Here is a 26,783-nt window from a genome sequence, read left to right on the forward strand (position 1 = left end):
GCCTCTGCGCTTTCAACTCCTGAAATTAACTCAACTTCCAAACAGACTCACATCTAAATACTGACAGTTCTCATTTCTGTGCTTTCCATAGTATCAAGAACTGGATACATCAGTACATTGCTTTCTTCTTGTCAAATTGTGCAGAACAATATAACCAGCTAAAGAATTCCATACATGACACAATTTGGGGGGAGAAGGGGATAATACTAAAAACACTATTAAAATCTCTAAATTCTTTATCTCATCAAAAACTAAGTGGAAGATTTCCAGGATACAAATGACATGCACTTGCATTCAGTGAGCACAGGACCCACTCCCATTCCCCAGACATGGATAAGGCCGGCCTGTGGCCCAGCCCTTCTACTAGCGGTTGTCCCAGCACTTTCACCACCAGCTTAAGGTGGTGAGGAGCTTACCTCCTCAGGGCAGCATTTTTAGCTAACTAAAGCAAGTCTGTGAAAACAACATGAAGACAAAGTCTTTACCTGAAATGACAGTGCTCCTATTTTTCCTACAGGGTTCAAATGACCATTCTATCCATTACTTACCAATAAACTATTTATTGTAAGATTTACCAAGAGGTGGTAAAATACAACTCTTATTCAGCCGAGCAGATATTTACCTTTGTTAGGGCCAGGTCCTTGTCCAGGGTTAAGAGGGGGGATGCGACCTTGTGCTCCCTGCTGCCCTAGGCCTGGTATCAGGGGTGGGGGGCCTGCGTTCTGTCCTTCCTGAAAAGATGTTTTTAAAGCGGGGGTGTGAAATCATAGGCTTGTGCTTCATAAATAGCAATTTTATCATAATGTGACAAGATAAAAACACTAATTTGTCCCAAAGCCTCCAGCAGTAAACACACAGCTAGTGACATTATAGTAAAATCATTCTTAAATTGGGGGAAGGAGATACTTCTCTTACCATAACAAAAGATAACACTTTTATTTTAAACCTGATGATAGGTTTTATTTAAAGCTAGATCTTTACCTGTGATGCCAAGTAAGAACCACAATGGAAAGTCAGAAATCGTAACATTAACACTCTGCACAAAGGAGGAACTTCTGGCAAAAGTAAAGATCTGGAAATCCTCCAGGACAGGTAAACTTGGCTCTCACACTTGGGACTCTTTTCCAGCTACAGAAAATAACTACTCCTCTTAAGAGGCTAGGGCTGGGTTTGAAGAGGGAAAAGAACATGAAAGGGTTTCAAGATGAGATGTTCACGCTGGCTTTACCTCCCTCTTCTCTACCTCAGCATTTCCCCATCCTCAGCACCCTATGGCTCATTCCCAGGTGAGTCGCCTGTAATCCAGCTGGATCCCTTGGGTCCCTGCAGATACAAACCTCTTCTGTGTCTCCATGTTCTGGAACCCCAGACCTCATCCCAACTTGTCTCTAAGATTATGTTTTTTTTAACCTAGCCATGTCTAAATTCTGAGTCTCCACACTATCCAGTGACCTTGGATCAGGTCTCTTAACAAAGACATTTCTGGGGTGCGTGGGTGGCTCAGTGGGTTAAAGCCTCTGCCTTCGGTTCAGGTCATGATCCCGGAGTCCTGGCCCCGAATCAGGCTTTCTGCTCAGTGGGGAGCCTGCTTCCCCCTCTCTCTGTCTCTGCCTGCCTCTCTGCCTACTTGTGATCTCTGTGTGTCAAATAAATAAATAAAATCTTTAAATAAAATTTAAAAAATACATTTCTTTACTTAAAAAAATGCACTTGGTAACTGGGCCTACTATAAAAATAGCAGAGTTTCAAAACCAAAATGGCTTGCACATTCCAAACTAGCTACATGAAAGAGCAGCCTTGTTAGGACACCCAGCATTGTAGCTACAAATGACTATCATTAACTCAATACCTGTAATTTCTGTCTTCCTTTGGTTCCTGTCCTCTTTGCCCAAGGACTGCTCTTATCAACATCTTTCATGCTATTACTTTAACACCAGAAAGCAATTCCACTAAATTAAACCAACTGAAACAACTGGCTTAAATAATTAGGCTTATCAAAGTGAAGAAAGTCAGATTTCAGCACATAAAAAATAGGAATAAAGATTTAATCAGTCAACGCTTGAGATTTGAAATGTCCTATAATGCATCAACCTTTATACTCATTCTATAGGTCAACTAAATCTTTACAGCCATTGTGTTTTTCATGTATAATATCTTTTACTACTTAATATAATAAAAACTCTAGCTGAATTGTCCCAGAAACTCAGGCCTATCCTCTTGAATCTGACATGTTTTTAATTTCAGTCATAACGTAACTAAAGTTCATCGCTGTTTTTGTCCTCCCAATGAAAGCTATTCATTACTATAAGGTTAGGGAACTGATACTGTACACATATACAAATGTTGTGTATTAATAAAACATACAACACTGCACATTTTAGGGTAGTTCAGGACAATAAACCTAGATTTATTCCCCTCACCGTAAATTCTAAAAAATGTCCAACAGATTTTGGAAATAAACTCAACTACTCTTCACTGCTGTGACACTTGTAAGTCCTGGAAGATCTATGGAAGAGTAATGCCTAACCTGCTTATTCTGCTGGTTATTTTAATTTGGTAAACCCAATGTCATTTTCACAGGACAGATTCTCAGAGGTGTTGGAAAAAGCAAAAACAGACTGTTGTTTTTCACATGCAGCATATCCTCTCCAAACCCAGTGCTTCATACCCAAATAATGCTTCCAGACTATCAATCTCAGAAAAATATCAAAACCAGAGAGCCAAAGAGTGGTAAATCCATTCGTGCTAATGCAGTCTTTCTGTAATTCCCACACAAAACCTGAACCCTCGGGACGCCTGGGTGGCGCAGTTGGTTAAACGACTGCCTCCGGCTCAGGGCGTGATCCTGGAGTCCCGGGATCGAGTCCCACATCAGGCTCCCAGCTCCATGGGGAGTCTGCTTCGCTCTCTGACCTTCTCCTCGCTCATTTTCTCTCTCACTGTCTCTCTCTCTCTCAAATAAATAAAATAAAATCTTAAAAAAAAAAAAAAAAAAAAAAACCTGAACCCTCCTCACACCACTTCTCAAGCACAAGCCCAACAAATGGGTAATAAAACTCAGCTAACAAAAACAGAATCCTCAGAAAAGGGCCAAGACAATTTCTACAGAATTACTCCCTCCAGTAAATAAATTTACATGTGAGTGGAAAACAACTTGAACAGCATTTTGTCCAGGGGGTCACCATCTGAGAATGCACAATTCTGGATTCAGAGATCTCTAAAAGCATTCACTGAAATGAAAATAGTGAGATCAGAGTTTACCATACACTTGTGAGTTAAATACTCCATCCTATCTTAAAGAGTAGAGCCGGCAGGTGGATTAGCCCATGAAACCCCAGGCTACAAACTAAAGAGCCCAGGAAAGGGGGATCTAACAGGCCTAGGGCCACCCCTGCTTCCTCCTCAGGGCCACAGCTCTTTTAGAGCCTGGGGACAATTATGAATGGTATTCAACTGAAAGTCGATCTTTTCTGGAATGATTTCTATTGAAAAGATTCATATTACAATATATTCAATGGTCTTGTTTACTCTCATTTCCTTCTTCAGCCATGACGCTATTCTCAAGCCACTGTGACTACTTGAGAGACAGTGATACAATCTGTGACTGCCTTCCACAGCATTTGGAAGTGCCACCTCCGTGCAGAGCTTATTTTCCCAATGTGCAATGCCTGTGAGTTAGAAATAAATAATACCTGATTGAAGGGGGCCCGGGGCCCATCACCTAGCAGAGCTGTTTTCTGTTGCTGGAATGGTATTGGCCCTTGAGATGGATGTGGCCCTCTTGCCGGGTTCTGCTGTCCCTGAGGTCCAGGGGGCCCTTGCATGCCACCCTGGGGTGGAGGCCCCAAAGAGCCCTGGGGCGGCCCCTGCTGACCTTGTGAGCCTGGAGGCCCTCGCAATTCCTGGGGGGGGCCCAGCATGGACCCTTGGGCTGGAGGCCCCTGCATGCCTCGCATCTCCTGAGGGCCTCGCATCTCCTGAGGGCCTCGCATCTCCTGAGGGCCATGTCCCAGCAGTCCACTTGGAGGGTGAGGTCCTCGCATCTCTTGAGGCGGATGGCCCATCATCATCCCTTGGGGAGCAGGACCCTGATTTTCTCGGGGGCCCGGAGGACCCTGCATTCCTCTTGGATTCAATCCCATCAGAGGTCCCTGAGACACAGGACCCTGGATCCCTTGAGACCCTGGCCCACCTTGTATCCCGTGAGGATGAGGAGGTCCTTGCATTCCTCTGGGACCAGGTGGTCCCTGCATACCTTGAGTACCAGGAGGCCCCTGAGGACCCAAGTGACCCTGGGGCCCAGGTGGGCCTTGAGGGCCTATGTGACCTTGTGGGCCAGGTGGACCCTGAGGACCCATATGACCTTGAGGACCAGAATTACCCTGTGGTCCAGGTGGTCCTTGAGGTCCCAAAGGGCCATGAGGTCCAGGGTGCCTCTGCATTCCTTGGGGCCCGTGCATGTCCTGAGGCCTTGGCAACCCCTGGGGCGGGCCCTGGGGCCCTTGTGGTCCCATGAATCCTTGTGGCCCCCCACCTCCCTGATGCAGCGGAGGACCTTGTGGCCCCATTTGTCCCTGGGGTCCAGGGGGTCTAAACTGTCCCTGTGGACCTGGAGGCCCCATTTGAGCCATGTTCATTGGCATCTGCTGAGATGGATGGGGCTGCTGAAAACCTTGAGGAATCTGAGACATTGGACCTTGTCCTGGAAAGGGCTGGGGTCCAAGGAGAGGGGTGCCAGATGAAGGAGGAGGCTGAATTTGCTCAGCCTGTTTCTGTGCAAGTCTTTCAATTTTAAGTTGCTGGAAAGAAAGGGAAAAAAAAAAATACTGGTAAATACAACAGAACCCTTGAAGATGACATACTGCTATAATTTATTTCATTGGGGGAGCCTCAAGACAAACATAAGGCATCAACCTTTCAATACTCCACAGTAACAAGAATTCATATAACATTCAGGTATTCTGAGAGCACACAAACTTCCAGACTCACTCTAGATGCCTTCTTATATTTTTAAAAAATATTTTATTGATTTATTTGGCAGAGAGAGAGAACACAAGCAGGGGAGTGGCAAGCAGAGGCAGGGGAAGCCCGATATGGGACTTGATCCCAGGACCCCAGGATCATGAACTGACTGGAAGAAGTCACTTAACCAACTAAGCCACCCAGGCTCCCTAGACTCCTTCTTTTTAAATACTGGGAAAACAGAAGTCAGGATTATTTATAATCATCTTATTACATTCAAAAATTTACTCATTTTTGGTTAACTGTCAAAGGTGAAAAAAAATAAGAGCAAACCACCTGCTCTAGAGCTGACAGAAAACTTATTTTATCTGTCAATAAATACATGAATCAAGTTAAAACTATGTTGGTTTTATCTTTCCCATTAAAAAATGTATATGAAGGGGCGCCTGGGTGGCTCAGTGGGTTAAGCCGCTGCCTTCGGCTCAGGTCATGATCTCAGGGTCCTGGGATCGAGTCCCGCATTGGGCTCTCTGCTCAGCAGGGAGCCTGCTTCCCTCTCTCTCTCTCTCTGCCTCTCTGTCTACTTGTGATCTCTGTCAAATAAACAAATAAAATCTTTATAAATAAATAAATAAAATGTATATGAAGGGGACACCTGGGTGGCTCAGTGGGTTAAAGTCTCTGCCTTCAGCTCAGGTCATGATCCCAAGGTCCTGGGATCGAGCCCAACATAGGGCTCTCTGCTCTGTAGGGAGCCTGCTTCCTCCTCTCTCTCTCTCTCTCTCTCTCTGCCTGCCTCTCTGCCTACTTGTGATCTCTGTCTGTCAAATAAATAAATAAAATCTTAAAAAAAAAATGTATAAAAAAAATTAAAAAATTTAAAAAAATGTATATGAAGGAGAGACTGGGTGGCTCAGTAGGTTAAGTGTCTGACTCTTGATTTTGGCTCAGATCATGATCTCAGGGTTGTGGGATTAAGTCCTGCATCAGGCTCTGTGCTCAGTGTCAAGTCTGCTCCAGATTCTCTCTCTAACCTCTCCCACTGCCCCTCCCCCTGCTTGCTCACACTCTTTCTCTCTCTCTCAAATAAATAAATCTTTTTTTTTAATGTATATTTAACTTAGTTCTACTCACTGCTTGACTAATTTTGTTTTAAAAGTGTTAGAAACAGAATTCTTTCACACCTGAAACTATTATGAAATTGTATGTCAATTATACTTCAATTAAGAAAATTCGAGGGGCGCCTGGGTGGCTCAGTGGGTTAAGCCGCTGCCTTTGGCTCAGGTCATGATCTCAGGGTCCTGGGATCGAGTCCCGCATCGGGCTCTCTGCTCAGCAGGGAGCCTGCTTCCTCCTCTCTCTCTCTCTGCCTGCCTCTCTGCCTACTTGTGATCTCTCTCTGTCAAATAAATAAATAAAATCTTTAAAAAAAAGAAAATTCGAAAAACATAAAGAAATGGTGGTGTTCATAAGACCCATCTGAGAAGTCCTTCCCTTCTCTTTAAGAGCATATCAATAAAAAATATTATCACTATTTTCTTGGATCATCTTGAATCCCCTAAAGAGTATCACACACCTCCAGAAGCTGTGGGTTAGTATACTGTAATGTGGCCATTTCTTGCTCAATTTCTGCTTGTGTTTTCTTCTTCTCTTCCAATTTAATGTCCTCTTTTCTGTCATTCAGTACCTCATTTGGGGCAGGAATTGGAACTTTATTTTGCATCCAAGCCTTGGGAAAGAAGAGAATATTAAAATACACCCTAAGTATGTATATTACAGTGAGAGAATGAGAAAAACATTCTGTAATGTCACTAGCTCATTCCAACTTGACAAATACAAGCCAGCCAGCCTTGTATACTGTCTTTACTTGTAATGCTCCTTCCTGTAACGAGAATGAGTCAGGAAAGCACAGTATCGGGTAGAAACTACTAACCTGAAAAACACCGTAAGATCTTACACGTTATTGAGAATGAAAAGCCTGCCCACCTCTTCGAAAGGGCACGTGTACTTTGTGTTGAGGGGACAAATAAAGCAGAAGACAGACAAATGAAGAAGAGAGTCAACATACTCTCTCTGCTCCATGCTTCTTCTCCTTCCTCTGATAGCTTGGACAGTAAAAAGTAGGTGAGAATAAAAGAAGAGCTACAAGAATCATGACCAACTCAGCACTAACTGCAGAGCAGCAGATGGGAACTCTGTTGAAGAATACTCCAAAGAAGTCTGTGGTATAGAAATACTTTCCATAGATGAGACAATGCAAGAGGCACTTAAGAAGCAGAACCCCACAGTGCGTGGACAAGTTGGGACTGCTGCTAGTTACTCACCTGCTGGAACTGAGCAGGAATAGGTTTTGCATAAGGAACTTTCTTCTGAGGAACTTTTTTCTGATCCTTTTGCATCACCTCCTCCATTCCCCAGTCCAAACCTGGAATCGTCATTTCAATTTCATTTGATTCATCTTTCCCTATAACCACAAAAAAAAGCAGTTAGCCAAGGAAATGAGAGCAAATGGCCACGTCATCAATAAACACATTTTTGAATGGGGAAAAGCTGACAGCCTTCCCTTTGAGATCGGGAACACGACAAAGATGCCCACTCTCAACACTCTCATTCAACACAGTTGTAGAAGTCCTAGCAACAGCAATCAGACGACAAAAAGAAATAAAAAGTATTCAAATTGGCAATGAAGAAGTCAATGCCCTCTCTTCGCAGATGACATGATACTTTATATGGAAAACCTGAAAGACTCCACCCCCAAACTAGCAGTAATACAGCAATTCAGTAATGTGGCAGGATACAAAATCAATTGCTTTCTTATATACTAACAATGAAAATACAGAAAGGGAAAGTAGAGAATCGATTCCATTTACTATAGAACCAAGAACCGTAAGATAACCTGGGAATAAACCTAACCAAAGAGGTAAAGGAATTACAGATTATTCATGAAAGAAATTGAAGAAGACACAAAAAGATGGAAAAGCATTCCATGCTCATGGATAAGAAGAATAAACATTGCTAAACTGTCTATACTGCCTAGAGCAATCTGTACTTTCATTCCTATTAAAATTCCACCAGCATTTTTCAAAGAGCTGGAGCAAACAATCCTAAAATTTGTATGGGATCAGAAGAGACTCTGAATTGCTAAGGAAATGTTGAAAAAGAAAAACAAAACTGGGGGCATCACACTGCCTGATTTCAAGCTTTACTACAAAGCTGTGATCACTAAGATAGCATGGTACTGGCACAAAAACAGACACACAGACCAGTGGAACAGAGTGAAGTGCCTAGATATGGACCCTCAACTCTACGGTCAAATAATCTTCGACAAAGCAGGAAAAAATATACAGTGGAAAAAAGACAGTCTCTTCAATAAATGGTGCTGGGAAAATTGGACAGCTATGTGTAGAAGAATGAAACTCGACCATGGGCAGAAGACATGAACAGACACTTCTCCAAAGAAGACATACAAATGGCTAACAACACGTGAAAAAATGTTCATTATTAGCCATTAGGAAAATTCAAATCAAAACCACATTGAGATACCACCTTACATCAGTTAGAATGGCCAAAATTAATAAGACAGTAAACAACAAGTGTTGGAGAGAATGTGGAGAAAGGGGAACCCTCTTACAATGTTGGTGGGAATGCAAGTGGGTGCAGCCACTTTGGAAACAGTGTGGAGATTCCTTAAGAAATTAAAAATAGAGCTTCCCTATGACCTGCAATTGCACTACTGGGTATTTACCCCAAAGATACAGATGTAGTGAATAGAAGAGCCATCTGTACCCCAATGTTCATAGCAGCAATGGCCACGGTTGCCAAACTGTGGAAAGAACCAAGATGACCCTCAATGGACAAATGGATAAAAAAGATGTGGTCCATATACACTATGGAGTATTATGCCTCCATCAGAAAGGATGAATACCCAACTTTTGTACCAACATGAACAGGACTGGAAGAGATTATGCTGAGTGAAATAAGTCAAGCAGAAAGAGTCAATTATCATATGGTCTCACTTATTTGTGGAGCATAAGAAATAACATGGAGGACATAGGGAGATGGAGAGAAGTGAGTTGGGAGAAACTGGAGGGGAGATGAACCATGAGAGACGGTGGACTCTGAGAAACAAAAAGGGTTTTGGAGGGGAGGAGGTGGGGGGTTGGGTGAGCCTGGGGGTAGGTATTACGGAGGGCACGTATTGCATGGAGCACTGGGTATGGTGCATAAACAATGAATTCTGGAACACTGAAAAGAAAAAAGAAAAAAAAAAAGAAAAAACCACATTTTTGAAATATGTAGTTCATATCACTTTTATCAACATGTCTCAACATAAACTATTTTGGCATTTTTAAAATAATCTAGTATCATGAAGGTAAGGAACAAGTCTACAAAAAAAAAAAATTTTTTTTTTTAAGATTTTATTTATGTATTTGACAGACAGAGATCACAAGTAGGCAAAGAGGCATAGAGAGGAGAGGAGGAAGCAGGCTCCCTGCAGAGGAGAGAGCCCGATGTGAGGCTCAATCCCAGGATCCTGGGATCATGACCTGAGCCGAAGGCAGACGCTTTAACCTACTGAGCCACCCAGGGGCCCCCCAAAATTTTATAAAAATAAAACACATAGGTACAATGTCTCTTACCCATCTGCTCTTGTTCCATAGCTAATTTTAGTTGCTCTGGTATTCCCATTCCTGGAATTACTGCCAGGCTATTAGGTTCAAGGTCATCTATAAATAGGAATACATCTATTATCAACAGAGATTTTATAAACATAGTGGCCCAATAAATGAACACTTTATAAAAATGAAACCTTATCAATCAGTAAACTATGAAACTAAATTTAGTTTTATATAATCTTTTCTATAACGCTTTAATAAGAGTATATCAGATTTCAAAGAAGGAAAAATATGTGAATCTTACCATATTCTACTCCATCTTCAGACATTCCAGGCAATAGGTTGAGATTATATCGATCTCGCATTTTATCACCTGGTCGGTTTCGGGTCCAGAATTTGCTGTCAAATAAAAGTGATTGGAGGGGTAAGGGGAGGAGGACGGTTTCAGTATATTTCTGGGCACTTAAGAGTACCAAACAACCCACCAGTAAACATAACAAAGTTTTATAGTGACTTTCTTCTAAAAATTTAAGATGTCAAAATATTTTTTTAATAAGAAGGCAAACCAAAATTCAAGTAACAAAGTCATACTCAATACATTATTTCTTATTATTACATACTTATCAATAAACCACTACATGTTCCTAGGAAGTTGGACTACAAATATATTTATCTATCAATAAATATAAATCTTCATTTTCTGCTGCTTCATGAAGAGAGTAAGTCCTTGTTATTTCTTATAGAAAGCTTACCTAGTATGGTCATTTGAACCTGAGCAGAGAATATGTCCAAGAGGATGCCAAGCCAGACTCCAGATCATCCCTTCGTGGGCCATCTCCATCCCACCCACTTCCTTCTCTACCCTGTAATAGCATCACAGAAAGAAGTCTTTTCACAAAAGTTACCGAAAAGGAAGAAAAAAAAGGGACATTTTCTTTTGCTGTAACAAATGCTGGACATTTTCTTTTGCTTTGGTAAATCTACCAAAGCCTGTTACTTTGAATCTGGTCAATTCCTTGTGTTTCAGGGGTATTCATTTGGTCATCAACAATGTATTCTTTTACTGAGGAGTACTTCAGAGGGAAAAATGGTTGGAGAATGAATTCACCAATAAGAAACAAAGAAATCTGCTTTAATCTCCCTTAATGACTTCTAGATCTGAAAATAAAGGTGCTAAGTTTTCTATTCCAAGCTGAGTTTACAGAATTGAAAACTGCAGAAGTCTCTGATATAGGACATATGAACACTCAGGAAAAAGACATTATGTTTTACACTTTTGGGTGCTCTCTTCATAAAATATACAACTTCTTTACATATAAGTTATCACATACCCCACATGCCAGAATAACAAAGAGCCATCGGAACCTCCACTGGCAAAAAGTCCTTCATGAACAGGATGCCAGGCCACAGCTGTGAAACAAAAACGTGGGCAAAGGCAAAATTGTTAGGATCTCAACAGACTACAGGTAACAGAATGAGAAGCATGCCACAACTACTGACCTGTGGCTTCTTTCTTATGACCTCGGAAGACTTGAAGCTCTTCTTTCAGGTTTCGGATATCAAAAAGTTTACAGAGGTGGTCACGTGATGCAGTGAGTAGCCAATTGCCATTGAGATTTAATTTCACTTCCATTACTGTGTTTTTATGGGCATGACTAGAAACAAAGTACCAAGAAAATAATCTGTCAGAATTCAAAACAAGGATAAATCGACACAACAGCCATTTTTGTTAAAAAGCACATGGGTCAAGACACAAGAGGTTGGGCCTCTTGGCAAGAGGTTTGGACATTATTTTTGTGGCTGACCTATTTCTTTCAAGTGTACTTTTAACATGGTCTTGTTATGTTACAAGCATTATTGCTTCTTAATGTCCATTATCTAAGTACAGTTTTCATTAACGAATGAAAACAGCAGCAGAGCTTCAACTGTATAGAAAAGCTTATCTGTAAAGCAGGGGAAGCACTTGAACACATAAAATTCAGTGACACTCCTCTCATTAAGACAAGCATTTAAAAAAGAGCACAGGATAGTTTGAGGGTTAATTTGAACTAAAAACACTACAAATCAAGGCCTACAAAATGCACATCTCCAAGGAGTCACAATGTGTCCTATTTGGTTGTGGCCACTGGAGTTATGTAACAAGGCAGCCTTGCTCCAACCAGCTCTGGATTTGGCTCACTTTCCAGTCAGAAAGACCAGGATGCAGGGGTGTGGTCAAAACACATGTTAATAATATGTTTATTTAACTATGAACAGTGACAGATAATAATAAAAAATAATCATGTAAAATATAATAATATAAAATATATATTGTAATATAAAATATAATAATAATAAGTAATTCTAAAAAGACAAAACTTTATTATGAGGCTGCATCGTAAGTAAGCACCTCAAACAGAAAATGAGAACGGATTCAAAACTGGGGGGAAAATTCCTCTACAAATAGATGCGGTAAGATGAAGAAGACTGGGCTGTGTCTAGTAAGTAAGTGGGTGCCACCTTAGCTACATACAGTGCCAAAATGTATCACAAGGACACCACAACCTAGGATAGTGAGAACCACCTTTTCTTCATCTTCATCCTTGCCCCACTCCCAGGGATACCGAAATTAAATTTAGATACATATGGAAGAACAAAAATCATATTTAATTAATCATTAGACCCTAGGTACAAGTTCATCTGTTTTGTACCCTAGTTTTTCATGAATACACAGGACGAGAGAAGGCTCAAAGTTAAAAAATACAGACAGTCTTGTTCCCCTTTGTTTAGGGACCAAGGTATAGTTCCTATCACTTACAGTGTTGCAAGACTCTGCCCAGTCTTGGGATCCCAGAACTTGATTGGCTGTTGACTATCTTTACTTCCTGAAACAACTAACCCTTTTGTTGGATGCCAGTCTACACATTTTACATCTGCACCATGCCCTGTTGAAAACAAGTAGAAATAAAACCTAATCAGTCATATATTTAAAGCAGCACTCCATTCTAATTTAAACCAAAGCAGACAAACTTATTAAACGTTTTGATCCTAGTACTCCATCACCTTCACCTTTTTGAAAAGCCTCTTTTGGTTTTGTGTGGGGAAGACTTTTGAATAGAGCAACCTCTTTTGAGGTCAAGATGCACAGGAACAGTTCCTCTTCTCAGGCAACTAAGCTCATCTTCTTGCCTACTTCTGGCTGGCCAAAGCTTTTTAGAAGCTGTGTCACTCAAGCCCCATATTTAAAGCTTGTCATGTTTTTCTGGATGATCCTAATTACAAGGCACAATTCTTGTCATTCACTCTATAGTTTTCCCACTTTGAAGTAGTCCTTATAGATCAAAAGTCCTAAATTCAGGTTCACATGCCAGCGCTTTCTAGATGTGGCAGTAGGAAAAATATTCTATCTTTCTGATGGAATTCCATTTACTAAAATGCAAAAGGAGAAAAACAATTCCTGCTTCATTTACACACATGCCAAATGAGATGATGGTAAGAGCTACTCTGTGGAGTGCTTACTAGTATGTTAGGGCATGATGGAATATTTAAAATCAGCACCTTTTTAAATCCTCACAAAATCCTGAGGAAGGTATTATCATTTTATCTGTTTTACAAGTGAAGAAAAGAAACGGAAGGACTGCAGGGGTTAAGTAAGACGTCCTAGTTTCTAAAGCTAGTCAACAAGAACAGTAGCTGGAATCTAAACCTGATCTACAGGATTCCAGAAATAGTTCTCTCAATCACTGTGCTAATGCATAGGGTCACTTAACAAATGGAACACATTAACTGATACTAAAAATCACAAAAGTGAAAATCAGAACTTCTACAATTGAAAGAGATTAGTAACTAATATTTGAAAAATCAGGGCTGTCCAGAAAAAGCCTCAGAAAGATTTTATACAGCAAATGCCCTACAATGCAGGTAAAAAGTGTGTTGAAGAGTATTTGAAACTGGTCCCTCTCCAACCAGGACCAAATCCAGCTTCTATGAAATCTGAGGTGGGAAGGAGGAAGGATATGGAAGAATAGCAAGAGAGGGAAGAAGGAAGAGTAAAGAGATGATTTTAGAGGCAATGGGAAGTTAATCTGCACCAATTCAGAAGGGGAGTAATTTGTGTCTCAAATAGGCATGGACTTAAGAAAAGACCCCATGCTGCCAAGTATGCAGGGAGATACCAACTGCCTGGACAACAGTTTGACAATGTGTGCCAAAGCATAAGAAACATGCATATCCTACAACCTGAGAACCTCATACCTCAGAATTTATCCTGAGGAAATAATGGATGTCGAAAAAGATTTGCCTACACAAATGTTTAAAGATAGCTTATTTTTAAATGCCCTTGAATAGGAAACATATTACAAAATATAATTCAGTATGGCATATGTGCTCAATGGAATATGATGCACCTGTTATAAATGATACTATAGTAATTTGTTAATTAAAATATTCATGATACAATTGAAAAAAGAAAAACCCGTGTGTGTGCAGCATTCCTGATGCCACCACTGTAAAAGGGAGATCAGTACCATGAGTGTGTATGCACACCTATCTAGAGAAAAATGCAAGTCTAGACACCAAACTGTTAAACAGAAATAATACTAAGCTGAGTAGAGGTAATATGGTTATTCTTAGTTCCCTGTTCTGTTTTTATGTTTTCTTTTGGGGTTTTTTGTTTGTTTTTATATCTTCAACAGTGCACATATATTTTATAACTGGGATGTGAAGATGTGAAAAGGGAAAAAGGTTTTGTGTTGCTTTGATTTTATCAAGAAAAAGAACTGAGGATGGAAAGATTAAATAGAAATACAATTCAGTCTTCCAGTCCCTTGCTTGGCTTAAGAACTTTTTTTTCAGGGTTGTTGCTGTTGTTTTTCATTTATTTAAGTAATCTCAACACCCACTGTGGGGCTTGAACTCACTAGCCCAAGATCAAGAATCATATCCTCTCCTGACATAGCCAACCAGGCATCCTAAGAACTTTTTTATTTTTTTTTTTTAAAGACTTTTTTCTTTAGGGGCGACTGGGTGGCTCAGTGGGTTAAGCCTCTGCCTTCGGCTTGGGTCATGATCCCAGGGTCCTGGGATCGAGTCCCGCATCGGGCTCTCTGCTCAGCAGGGAGCCTGCTTACCCTCCTCTCTCTCTCTCTCTCTCTCTGCCTGCCTCTCTGCCTACTTGTGATCTCTCTCTCTCTCTCTCTCTGTCAAATAAATAAATAAATAAATAAACAATTTTTTTAAAAAAATATTTTTTTATCTTTAGATAAAAAGATACATTTAGAGACAGAGAGATCACAAGTAGACGGAGAGGCAGGCAGAGAGAGACGGGAAGAAGCAGGCTCCCCGCCAAGGAGAGAGCCCGACGTGGGGCTCGATCCCAGGACCCTGGGATCATGACCTGGGCTGAAGGCAGAGGCTTAACCCACTAAGCCACCCAGATGCCCCCATTCTAAGAACTTTTAATGCCATTAACAATTTGATCCTAAAAAGATATGGCCGGGGAATTTTCAAAAAGCTTTATGGGTCACTATCACTCAAAATTAAATATTATGTAGAGATATGTGTGTATTTTAAACAAATTTGGAAAATACATGAGAAAACACTTTTAAAATGTGATGCATTATGGAGAAAAAATTCATACTCTTAGCAGCCACCTCTACCCTCACCTTTTCTGAGATGCTTTTGTTATAAAAGTATGTTTAAAGAACTATATGCAAAAAAAAAAAAAAAAAGATTAAAAAAAACCCGCTAACAAAAAAGGAACAACAAAAATACATTTGAGCTGCTTTGAATTGTTTTCTGACATTTTCTAAAATGTATTTGGGGGGTGCTTGGGTGGTACAGTCGGTTAGGTGTCCAACACTTGGTTTCAGCTCAGGTCATGATCTCAGGGTCATGAGACTGAGCCCGGTGTCAGGCCCCATGCTCACGGGGAGACTGCTTAAGTTTCTTTCTCACTCTCCCTCCGTCCCTCCCCCAACCCTCTGTCTCTCTAATAAATAAACCTTTAATTTTTTTTTTTTTTTTTTTTTAAATAAGGGCGCCTGGGTGGCTCAGTTGTTAAGCACTGCCTTTGGCTCAGGTCATGATCTCGGTATCCTGGGATCAAGCCCTACACTGGGCTCCCTGCACAACAGGAAGCCTGCTTTTCCCTCTCCCACTTCCCCTGCTTGTGTTCCCTCTCTTGCTGTGTTGTGTCTCTGTGAAATAAATAAAATCTTTTCTAAAAGTTTTTTAAGTAAAATAAAAAGTATTCAAGTAGAACCTAAGCAAGTGAGGAATCTCATCTATCCTATTCTGCTAAATGAATTTACCCAAATCCATACATATCACTAAATATAAATCCAACTGATTGTACGGTACAGATTCTAGGATATTATTTTATTGGTTACTGTCCTTAATAATAAAAATACTGCTACTACTAGTGAGCACACATACTTCTTACATGTATGGTACTATTCGAAGCAAAGTATGTATACTGACTAGTACTTTACAAATGAAAATTACAAAGTACAGACAGGTTAGGCAATCTGCCCAGGATCACACAGCTGATATGTGGCAGAGCAGACACCTTGAATGCAGGGAGCTGGCCCCCGATCCATAGCTCTTAATGCCTATTCTATTCTGCCTCCTTAGATGTGGAAAGGTTAGTCTAAGAGTTACAGGAGGAAAAGAAAATAAGTCTCTATTTGCTTCTATATGCACAAAGACTCATTGAGAGATAGCAGACAGGGAACAGATGGGAGGGCAGCTATTCAAGTCTTGACATTACTTTATTTTTGAATCACATGCATGGGTCATCTACTTTTTTAAAATTAAAATACAAGGGCGCCTGGGTGGCTCAGTGGGTTAAGCCACTGCCTTCGGCTCGGGTCGTGATCTCAGGGTCCTGGGATTGAGTCCCGCATCGGGCTCTCTGCTCAGCAGGGAGCCTGCTTCCTCCTCTCTCTCTCTCTGCCTGCCTCTCTGCCTACTCATGATCTGTCTCTGTCAAATAAATAAATAAAATCGTTTTAAAAAATTAAATTAAATTAAATTAAATACAAATAAAAGACTTATTTAAGAAAGTATGTACAAAAAATGTGCATCATGCTAACATTTATGGCTTAAAAAGAGACACACACATACACAAAGCACAGACATACATTTGCTCAAATATGCATAAAATGTGAAAAACAGAAAGAAAACAGAAGAATCATCACATTAATTGCCCCCAAGAGACGGAACTGGGTAAGGAGACTTCACTGTATACTGTTTGTTAATTTTTAAATACCGAAACACAGGAATGATCCATTGGGGGGAAAAAAATCAATGAAAAAAATTTAATTTACTAAATAGCAAAGGACTGTTTGCTCTGTAAAGTGGATATGAAATCATTACAAGAAGCACATATCACTTTTACATTTTTTCAAATGAAAAGGAGGAAAAATAAATAGGTTAACCTGGCACAGATGCACAACTTTGCAACTGATTTGCAACTGCTTTCTTCTTTAGTAAAAAAAAGTTACTGAATTCCCAATGAAGTGAGAAAAACTATTTCAAACAATAAAACTGTACCCTCTCATGTCACATTTAGATCCAGAACAATGAGACCAATAGAAATTTATCCTAAGAAAGTAACTTAAAGGATTTTTTTAAACTTTTATATTTAAAAGATGGCAGTTGAAACTTTGCTCAAAATAATGAAAACAAATTTCAGAGGTGGGATAAATTACATGAATTGTGTCATGGACCAAAAAAAGACCAAAAAACTATTAAAATGAGGATTCTAGAACAAAAGAAAATGCTCATGAAATAAAGTGCATTTTTTTTAAGACTTTATTTATTTATTTGGCAGACAGAGATCACAAGTAGGCAGAGAGGCAGGCAGAGAGAGAGGAGGAAGCAGGCTCCCTGCTGAGCAGAGAGCCCAATGCGGGGCTCGATCCCAAGACCCTGGGATCACGACCTGAGCCAAAGGCAGAGGCTTCAACCCACTGAGCCACCCAGGTGCCCCTAAAGTGCATTTTAAAACAGCAAACAAGGATCACCTGGGTGGCTCGGTGGGTTAAGCCTCTGCCTTCGGCTCAGGTCATGATCTCAGAGACATGGGATCGAGCCCCACATCGGGCTCTCTGCTCAGCAGGGAGCCTGCCTCCCCACCTCTCTCTGGCTGACTGTCTACTTGTGATCTCTCTCTCCTTGTCAAATAAATAAATAAAATCTTTAAAAACAACTACAACAACAACAAAAAAAAAAAAAACCAGCAAACAAGAGGTGCCCAGCTGGCTCAGTCCGTGGGACTTGCGACTCTTGATCCCAGGGTTCTGAGTTGAAGCCCCACGCTGGGTCTAGAGATTACTCAAAAATAAAATCTCAGGGGCGCCTGGGTGGCTCAGTCAGTTAAGTGTCCAACTCTTGATTTCAGCTGAAGTCATGACCTCAGGGTCCTGGGATCCAGCCCCACATCTGGGCTCAGGGCTCAACACTCAGCGGGGAGTCTGCTTCAGGATTCTCTCTCCCTCTACCCCTCCCCCCACTGCTCATGTATACCCTCCCTCTAAAATAAGTAAATAAATCTTTAAAAATAAATGAATTTTTTAAATAAAATCTTAAAAATAAATAAATAATAAGACAGCAAACAAACTAATACATGCATAAACCGTGCATATGCCATGGGTCTGATTATAAAAATGTATAGGTTCAAAAATGTAGACGCAAATAAGTAGCAAATGAAAACTATATTGAAATATCAGAAACAGAGGTGAAGTTTTCACATTTTCTCTAATGTTACATTGTATTTATCATCACAAATAACACAGGTTAGATTTATGTGTGTGTATAAACTCTGATTTTTTTATAATGAGAAAAAAAGATAAGAAATTAAATTGAGAAATAAATTGAGGGAAAAAAGGAACTTTGCTAGGTTATATTTTCTCTATCAAAGTAGCAAAAATTAAATTTGGTGACACAGTGATAATAAGAGAGGAACAGAGCGCCTGGGTGGCTCAGTGGGTTAAGCCGCTGCCTTCGGCTCAGGTCATGATCTCAGGGTCCTGGGATCGAGTCCCGCATCGGGCTCTCTGCTCAGCAGGGAGCCTGCCTCCCTCTCTCTCTCTCTCTGCCTGCCTCTCTGTCTACTTGTGATTTCTCTCTGTCAAATAAATAAATAAAATCTTTAAAAAAAAAAAAAATAAGAGAGGAACAGACAATGTCATCCACAACTGGTTGGAAAGTAAATTGGTACAATTTTGGAGGGAGGCCATCTGGCCGTATCTATCAAAATGTTACAACTCTTAATTCTGCTAGGAATTTACCCTATATCTGTAGCTGTAAAATCACACCAAAATTTTTCAAAGATCGTTTGTTTCACCTTGCTTGAATTCGAAGACTGGAAACACCTAAAAATCAATGAGGGGTTATTTAAGAATATTAAGGTAAATCCATATAACTGAGTACTATAAAGCTGTTAAAACTGAGGCAGGAAGAGGGAACTTTTGGGGGGTGATGGAAATGTTCTATATCCTGATTATGGTGGTGGTTACAAAAGTGAAGCAGAGAAAGCTTTTTGAAGGGACTGAAATGTTACATACCTTTATTACAGTATATGTATTTGTCAAAGTTCATTGAACTGTATAACTAAGAAAAGGCTGAATGTTACCACATGTAACTTATACCTCAATAAGCCTTTTAAAAAGTACAAACAGGGGCACCTGGGTAGCTCAGTGGGTTAAAGCCTCTGGTCATGATCTCAGGGTTCTGGGATTGAGCCCCGTATCAGGCTCTCTGCTCTGTGGGAGCCTGCTTCCCCCTCTCTCTCTGCCTGCCTCTCTGCCTACTTGTGATTTCTATCTGATGAATAAATAAAACCTTTTAAAAAATAAATAAAATAAAAAGTACAAACAGAAAAGCAAGATGTAATTTAGTCCAATTTGTAAAAAAAAAAAGTTAAGCTGGTAATAGTTTTTTAGGGAGAAGAAATGCTATGAGAATAAGAAGGCATTTACTCTTGGACTGCGAGAAGTTTTTAAACGTTCTTTTATTACTTTAATTAATGGCAACTGCCTTTGGTTTCTCTCATTTCAAACCTCAAGAATGACTGATACTACTTAGTGTCTTTATTTGCCAATACAGAACCAGTGCTTGTGGTCCCAGAAAGATGTGCTTCAAAGCCTCAGTGGGGATGCACTTTTTCAGACAGTTCTCAGACTCAGTATCACTAAATGAAGTTTCAAGAATATTACGGGTTTTGTGAGCTAAGTGCCATATATTAAAACTTAATTTTAAACGAATTATTCTCTCAGAAATAATTGTTTGGAGACCCAAACACATAGTTTATCAATTTAACCATTAACCCAAAAGAATGTCTCTATACTAATTTTTATCACTTCAAAGGTCCAGAAGTTCAGAATAGAACCATTCAAAATTCTTTGTGACCCCCAAACATGGAAATTTCAAGAATGTAATTAGTGTTTGCAATACTGAAGCAATTAACACAGACTTACTACAAAATTCATTCAAGTAAATTTATGGTCCAGTGACCTAGATATTTTAGTACTAACAACATCTTGCTGATAGTTCAAGATTTTAAGACTAAAAACTGCTTGTCAGTGGAAGACCCAACATTTTGTAAAGTGGCCCTTAATTAAGACATTTCAGAATCAAGCCCATAAGACAATATAAAGATAAAATTCTCAACATCAAACCCTCTCCAGATACTACAAAGCCTAACACAGGATAAGGTGTAGCCTTGCAGGGAACTGACAGGCGTCTGTCTACAGGGAGACTGTGGTAAACACATAAACTCTTGGTAGGATAACAGCTTTAAAAAGCTAGCAATACAGGCGCATTGCTACTACCAAGACTCCAGGATCCCTGGAAAAGGTCATAGTACCTATCCATACTTGACTGCAATTAGAAAGGGAGGATATGCTGGAAGAAAGATTTAAATATTGAAAGTTGGAGGTGCAACTGCCAATTTCTAAAATTAAGAGATTCCAAGTGCAAATCATTACATAAAGATCAAGAGTGTCATAATAAATATATGTGTGGAATTCCCTTTAAATATTTACAAATACTTAAGAATCTCACCTGCACTGTCAAATACAGTAACTTATCAGCCACATGGCTACCTAAATTTGTCTTAATCCAAGTTAAAATTTAGGTTCCTCATTCACTCTCTATAGCATTATTTCAAGTGTTCAAAGGTCATATGTGACTATTGGCTAGTATACTGGATAACACAGATCTAGAATAGTTCCATCATCAGAAAAAGTCCTACTGGACAACACTGATTTAAACTAAAATGAGCCATTCAAAAGGAAGTTTCTACTTACACTCTCATGATTGTATTATTTTTATTCATTCTGCTACATAATGAACAACAACAAAAAAGTATCTTCAATTGCTACTAGAACTAGGGAAGACCTGCAAAGGTATCCAGCCCTGAAATTGTTACCTAAGAGAAAACTGAGGCCTAAAAGGGCTAAGCCAATCCCCAGAAGTGCCCCGAATTTTCTTCCTATTCCTAGCTTCCCTTCACCTCACTAAATATAACATCCAAATTAAGTGGCAAAATACAGTTGACCCTTGAACAGGGGTTGGAACAGTGCAGGGTTACTTACATGCAAATATTTTTTGATATACAGTACAGTACTATAAATGGTTTTCTATTTCTTATTTTCTTGCTAACATTTTTTTCTGTAGCTTACTTTATTGTAAAAACAGCATATAATACACAAAATATGTGTTAATCAACTATTTATATTATCAGTAAGGCTTTCTGGTCAACAGTAGGTTATCAGTAGTTAAGTTTTTAGGGAATCAAAAATTATACGAGGTTTTTAGACTGCAGTGAAGGGATCAGCACTCCTAAACCCGTTGTGCAAGGGTCAACTGTAGTTCCTTTTGTTTCATTTATTAATCAAATGTAACTGAGGAGGTTGTAGTAGACAAAATTCTGTACACCTTTCCAAGTCTCAGAACTACATAAGAAAAGAATTTAGGGGTAAAATTTAAAAATAAATACATAAATAAGAATTACTTCTTTTAGACTCTTAATCTCACAAAACAAACTGAGGGTTGTGGGGGCAGGGGGGCGGGTAGGGAGAGGGTGGTTGGGTTATGGACATTGGGGAGGGCATGTGCTATGGTGAGTGCTGTGAAGTGTGTAAACCTGGCGATTCAAAGACCTGTACCCCTGGGGCTAATAATACATTATATGTTAATAAAAAAATAATAATAAATATAAATAAAGCTGAATGGTACTGACCAAAAAAATTACTTCTTTTACCTTTCTAAGAAGTAATTAGACTGATTCTGAAGAGCGGGGTCTTGTTAAAAATAAAGGAATGTGAGGAGAAAAAAGGAAGAAAGGAATGTGGCAACCATGCCCCAACCCCACCCAAAGAAATTATAAATTAATCTCACCATATGGGGTTACTTTTAGATATTAAGCTTTGGAGGGAGTGAATTTTGCATATTTCTTAGCTAGCTAACACTCTCTTTGGTCCTAGCTAAATGAATAGTAACAGAATTAGCATCTTTTCGGAGGCTGGTGGCATTGGTTTGTGAACTGTATCTGACTGTCTGAGGGTTGTTTAACTTACTACTTCAGAATAATCAACTGCAAAAAAACCCAATTAATTGTACATTAGAATTTATACCAAATGGGAGGAAAATGATTTTACTTATTCCACTTGATCATTCCTTTACATGCTCAATTATGTGCTCATTCACTGGCTCATTAATTCAAAATTAGTGTGCATAACAGCAACCTTCATTGGGCTCCTATTTTGGATGCTTGATCTCTAAAATCACCAAACAAAATGAAGACTGAACACTAAGGAAATATTTGTAGAATCATATAGTCCAGGTACAATAACTTTTAAGAAAGTTAATACCTAGAATAAAAATTTTCAGAATAAAGACTGAATTAAGCTAACAAAACAACTAGTGCAGGGTCTTTAGAGATTTTTCTCCACAAATTAAAAACAGAAAAATCTCTTCTAAAAAATGTTACACTGGGCGCCTGGGTGGCTCAATCACTTAAGGGGTCTGCCTTCAGCTCAGGTCATGATCCCAGGGTCCTGGGATGCAGCCCTGCATCAGGCTCCCTGCTCAGCAGAGAGTCTGTTTCTCCCTCATCCTCTGCTCCTCCATCCACTGGTGCTCACTCACTCTTAAATATTTTTTAAAAAACTAAAAAATAAAAATGTTACACAACTATGCCTAAAATAGCAAGGTACAGAATGCAAAACAATTTTCCCTAATGAAAACAAAACCTGCTTGGATGTGTGTGTGTGTGTGTGTGTGTGTGTGTGTGTGTTTTAAGGGAGATCCTAGAAATAAAATACAGAGACTCCTTAATAAACCCTAAAATTCTAACAACAGGGCTGATGTTTTAGTCTTTAGATATTTGGTGAACAGTTCCAGATGTGTTTTTGTAGAAAGTGGAGGCTTCCTGTTTATCATTTACTATCTCAGAACCATAAGGTGCAGTGAGAGTTACAAGCCAGCAAGGGAAAGAGGTCTGTTTTTCGACTCTTCCTTCAAGGAAGAGGTTCCCTGGTTTCTGCGATATTGTATGTAAAAACTGTCCCTCTTTGTATTTTTCAAGAACCTCATCTCTCCTCCACATTCTCATGAGATCCTAAGGGACCTATCATCCCACAGAGGTAAAACGTCCTGCCTTAAGACAATGCGTATGACCCCAAGGCTCGGCGAACAGTCTGAAAACCAATATATAGTTTTATTTGAAGGTCAAAAATGGTGTCCATTTTCCCATTTTATTTTTCCTGGATCAAACCAGTATACGAACAAATCTTAAGAAAAATTTCTTTTATACATAACTTACAAAAAGCACCAGATTTTCTAATACAGGAAGAAAAAAGCAAACAAAGATTTCAAGTACCATCTTGTACATTAACAGTTGAAGAACTGTTATTCAAGAAAATGTGTCAAACATTAACAACAAATTCAGTCTACTTCCAGCCACAGGAACATAAAATGTAACAGATTAGTTTAAGGCAAAGGATATTTGTTGCCATGGTCCACAGCCAGACATTTCAGTATTCAATAGATTAGCAGACTCAAGAATTTAAAAAAATGAAACAGCATAATTAACTTGTACCCTGGCCAACGAATATGCAATTTATTATCATTTTACCTCCCTTTTTTGCAAAGTAATTTTAAGCTTAATCCAACAGTCAATATCAACTGAAAGTGATAGTATTAGTATTTCTGTCATCCAAATCTACAAAGTGACATTAGTAAAAATCTATAAAATTAAATGGAAAGTCAATCATGGAACAGTATACCTCTAGGCAGTGTTTTTCAGGAATCATGTTCAAAGCCACAACAGAGCACGAAATCTTGGGTGAAGGGGTTCTGTGGTCAAAGAGCTGTGCAGTGCTGAATTTTAAAAATTAACAGGTTTTTTTTTTCCATGTCTGAGAGCCTTCAGTGCTTTCAATATAAATTACAAATCTGCAGGTGAGAATGTGACCATGAGTCTTTTTTCCTCAAAGCACTTCCAAATCCCTCAGAAGATGAAATCTGGGAAATTTTTAAATGCTAGCTTATTTTGTTGTCTGGCAATGAAGAGCTTAAATCCAGAAGAGTAGATACCTCTGGGGAAAAAGAGGAAAAGCACTAGGGAGAGGTGCATAAAGGGACTTTTAACCGTATCTGTAATGGAGTCTTCTTTTAAAATTTTTCAGAAATAAGCATGGCAAAATGTAAGGATTTGACACAGCTGAATGGTAACACGGAAGTGTTTATCAGGTTATAAAAAAAAAATGTGAAATGTATGCTGTCAGAAGAGTATCCAGTATACAAACAAAAAAACTCAAATGAAACAAGGATGTAGAAACATAATAAATTTGCCAGATTCCTACTTAAGTCACACATGTAATTTGCATATGCAAGTAAATGGTTTCTATTCAACTGTACTATGTATTTACATGGAAGACTGACAAAGGCTGAACCAAAAGAAACTGTCAAGTAGGTTAAAAACTGAAATTAAGGACTGCCAGAGTCGCTTAAGCACCTAACTCTTTGTTTTGGCTTGGGCCATGACCTCAGGGTCCTGGGATGAGCCAGAGTCGTTTTGGGATTCTGTTTCCTCTCTCCCTCTGCCCCTCCCCTCCCCCTGCTCTGTCTCTCTCTCCAAAATAAATCTTTTACTTAAAAAAACTGGAAGTAAGCATACATCTCATAAGATTAATGCCATGTACCTACTTCTGGCATCAACGTGAAAATTTTTAATGAATATATGACATGTAAATAATTCCTGGGTCCAATAAGAACATGTGCAGCCGTAAGTTTTGCTGAAACTTACATTTTGGACTGCTACTAAACTTATACAATAATGTGGGGGGAGGACATAACAGAGAAAAGCACAATTTCCATTTGAGTCAATTTTAAAAATTGTATTTAGAAAAATCTTGAAAACTACGAAAGGGAGAAAAATAATCAGATGACTGATGCAACAGGAAAATCTCCATTTCTTTCTCAACCCATTGCCTGAGAGTATATAGAATGAATGTTGATCCTCTATATTCTTCTGTTGTAATAACCAGAAAGAAGTAACTCTGCAGCATGTTTCCTGCCCAACAGCAAATTACCCTTTGTAGCCCTTTTTTTTTTAAGATTTTAATTAAAAGGATTTTTTTTTTAAAAGCTAGTTTGGAGAATATTCATCAAAGACGTTTAAAGGGAAGGAATGCAACAACTGAATATTCTTTCAACCTTCATTATTGTACTGTCCCAAATATTAACAACCAGTATCACAAAGCACATCAGCCATTAGTCTGAGGTTAGAAATACCTGGTATCCCAAACACAAGGTAGAAACCAACTACAAAGTCCTTTATAAGAAAGTGTGCACAGAGTGGGAGTGGGAGAGTGTGTGTGTATGTGTGTAATCAGACATCAAGGTTTTCTAGCAAACATTTCTGCACACATTCATTAATTCAATAGTAATATATAGATGGTATAACAGTCTTAAAGAGTCAAGAAAAGAAGCATATAACCATCACTTGAAAAACTAGAAAGAAAGTGTAAAAAAGAAAAATAAAAACAAAAACTTTAAAAGAATGATGGGAAGGTTTGGCAATACCAAGACTACCAAAAAGAGCAGTATGCTACATTATACTCTTTGCTACATTAACAATAGAGTCATCAGTGCCAGCGGACTCCTTGGCCAAGAATGAAAAGAAGCCATGACTGAAAGAAAGCCTTAATAAAGAAGAAAAAGCAGGATCAAAAAGGAAAACAAGAAATTTTAAATGGTACTTAAGGGCATTTCTAGGGAAAGCCTTCCTTCTGAAAAAAATATATTAAAACAGTAAACTGGTTAATCACCCTCAGTTGGCCAGAATAAGGACACTGTGTTTCAAAATCGGAGGTTTAGATACATGAGAGCAACGCACAATCCTGGCCAAACTAGAAGTAATTAATTAGCCCCCATGGTGATCATAACCATGCACAACTATACTTTGAATCTCTGTTTTGCCAGAATGTACTTGGGTGTATTTGCATTTTGGGGAAATGTGGCTTCCTATATAATCTTATTCATCTACTACTAAGGAAGGTAACAGTTACAAAGTTAAAGAAATTTACCTGTACCAGAATAAGGTTATATGAACCCCTAAATAACTGCTAGAGGCAGGGTATATCGCACGATTCCCAGAATTTCAAGCTATTATTAAGAACTTTTTCTATACGTAAGTATTCTGAGATGGCATTACACTCCAATTGGATCTTGACAATTTTTTCCCTTTATGTTTCAAAGCAGAAATAAAGTTAACTGGGAGCTGGTTATATTACTTAGCTTCCATCATAGCAAAAACAATAAATAAATACCCATTAGTTCACAATGATATAAATAACTGAATAAAAACAAGAAGGAGGAAAAGAGTTGAGCCTCTTGTGCATGAAAATTCCAAATAACTTACATAGTTACTCCACCCTCAAGAATGTGGAGCATAACTCCCCGCCCCTTAAGTGTGGTTTCTGCTTCATGACTTCCTTCCTAAGAGTACACTATGAAAAAAGGGGGAAAGAGTAGCCTTACACTGGAGAACTCCAACATGGCCTCAACCTGGTGACCAAGGTCAATATCAGATCATGTTGATAATGTATATCCTTGCTGTGATGTGATGAAATGACACTTTATTCTGTGATCCTCTTCCCCAAATCCCATAAAACCAAAACCAATCATGAGAAACACATCAGATAAATCCCAATT

At 39.1% G+C, this 26,783-nt stretch overlaps 1 protein-coding gene across 5 annotated transcripts in view; it reads right to left on the reverse strand.

The window, feature by feature from the left end:
• The window catches only part of WDR33 (WD repeat domain 33), a 122,630-nt gene that overhangs the window by 12,199 nt on the left and 83,648 nt on the right, over nt 1-26,783 (reverse strand). For 2 of the 5 annotated variants that reach the window (XM_044242711.1, XM_044242713.1), the window contains exons 8-17: nt 12,376-12,502; nt 11,079-11,233; nt 10,910-10,988; nt 10,331-10,441; nt 9,883-9,977; nt 9,603-9,689; nt 7,287-7,426; nt 6,539-6,691; nt 3,693-4,799; nt 623-731 (exon numbers count right to left, since the gene is read on the reverse strand). In XM_044242711.1, the coding sequence (XP_044098646.1) occupies nt 623-731; nt 3,693-4,799; nt 6,539-6,691; nt 7,287-7,426; nt 9,603-9,689; nt 9,883-9,977; nt 10,331-10,441; nt 10,910-10,988; nt 11,079-11,233; nt 12,376-12,502 (2,163 nt within the window). The other 3 variants (XM_044242712.1, XM_044242718.1, XM_044242716.1) reach the window with 3 other exon arrangements.

The sequence above is a fragment of the Neovison vison genome, chromosome 3 (assembly GCF_020171115.1).
Source record: "Neovison vison isolate M4711 chromosome 3, ASM_NN_V1, whole genome shotgun sequence".
Taxonomy (NCBI): domain Eukaryota; kingdom Metazoa; phylum Chordata; class Mammalia; order Carnivora; family Mustelidae; genus Neogale; species Neogale vison.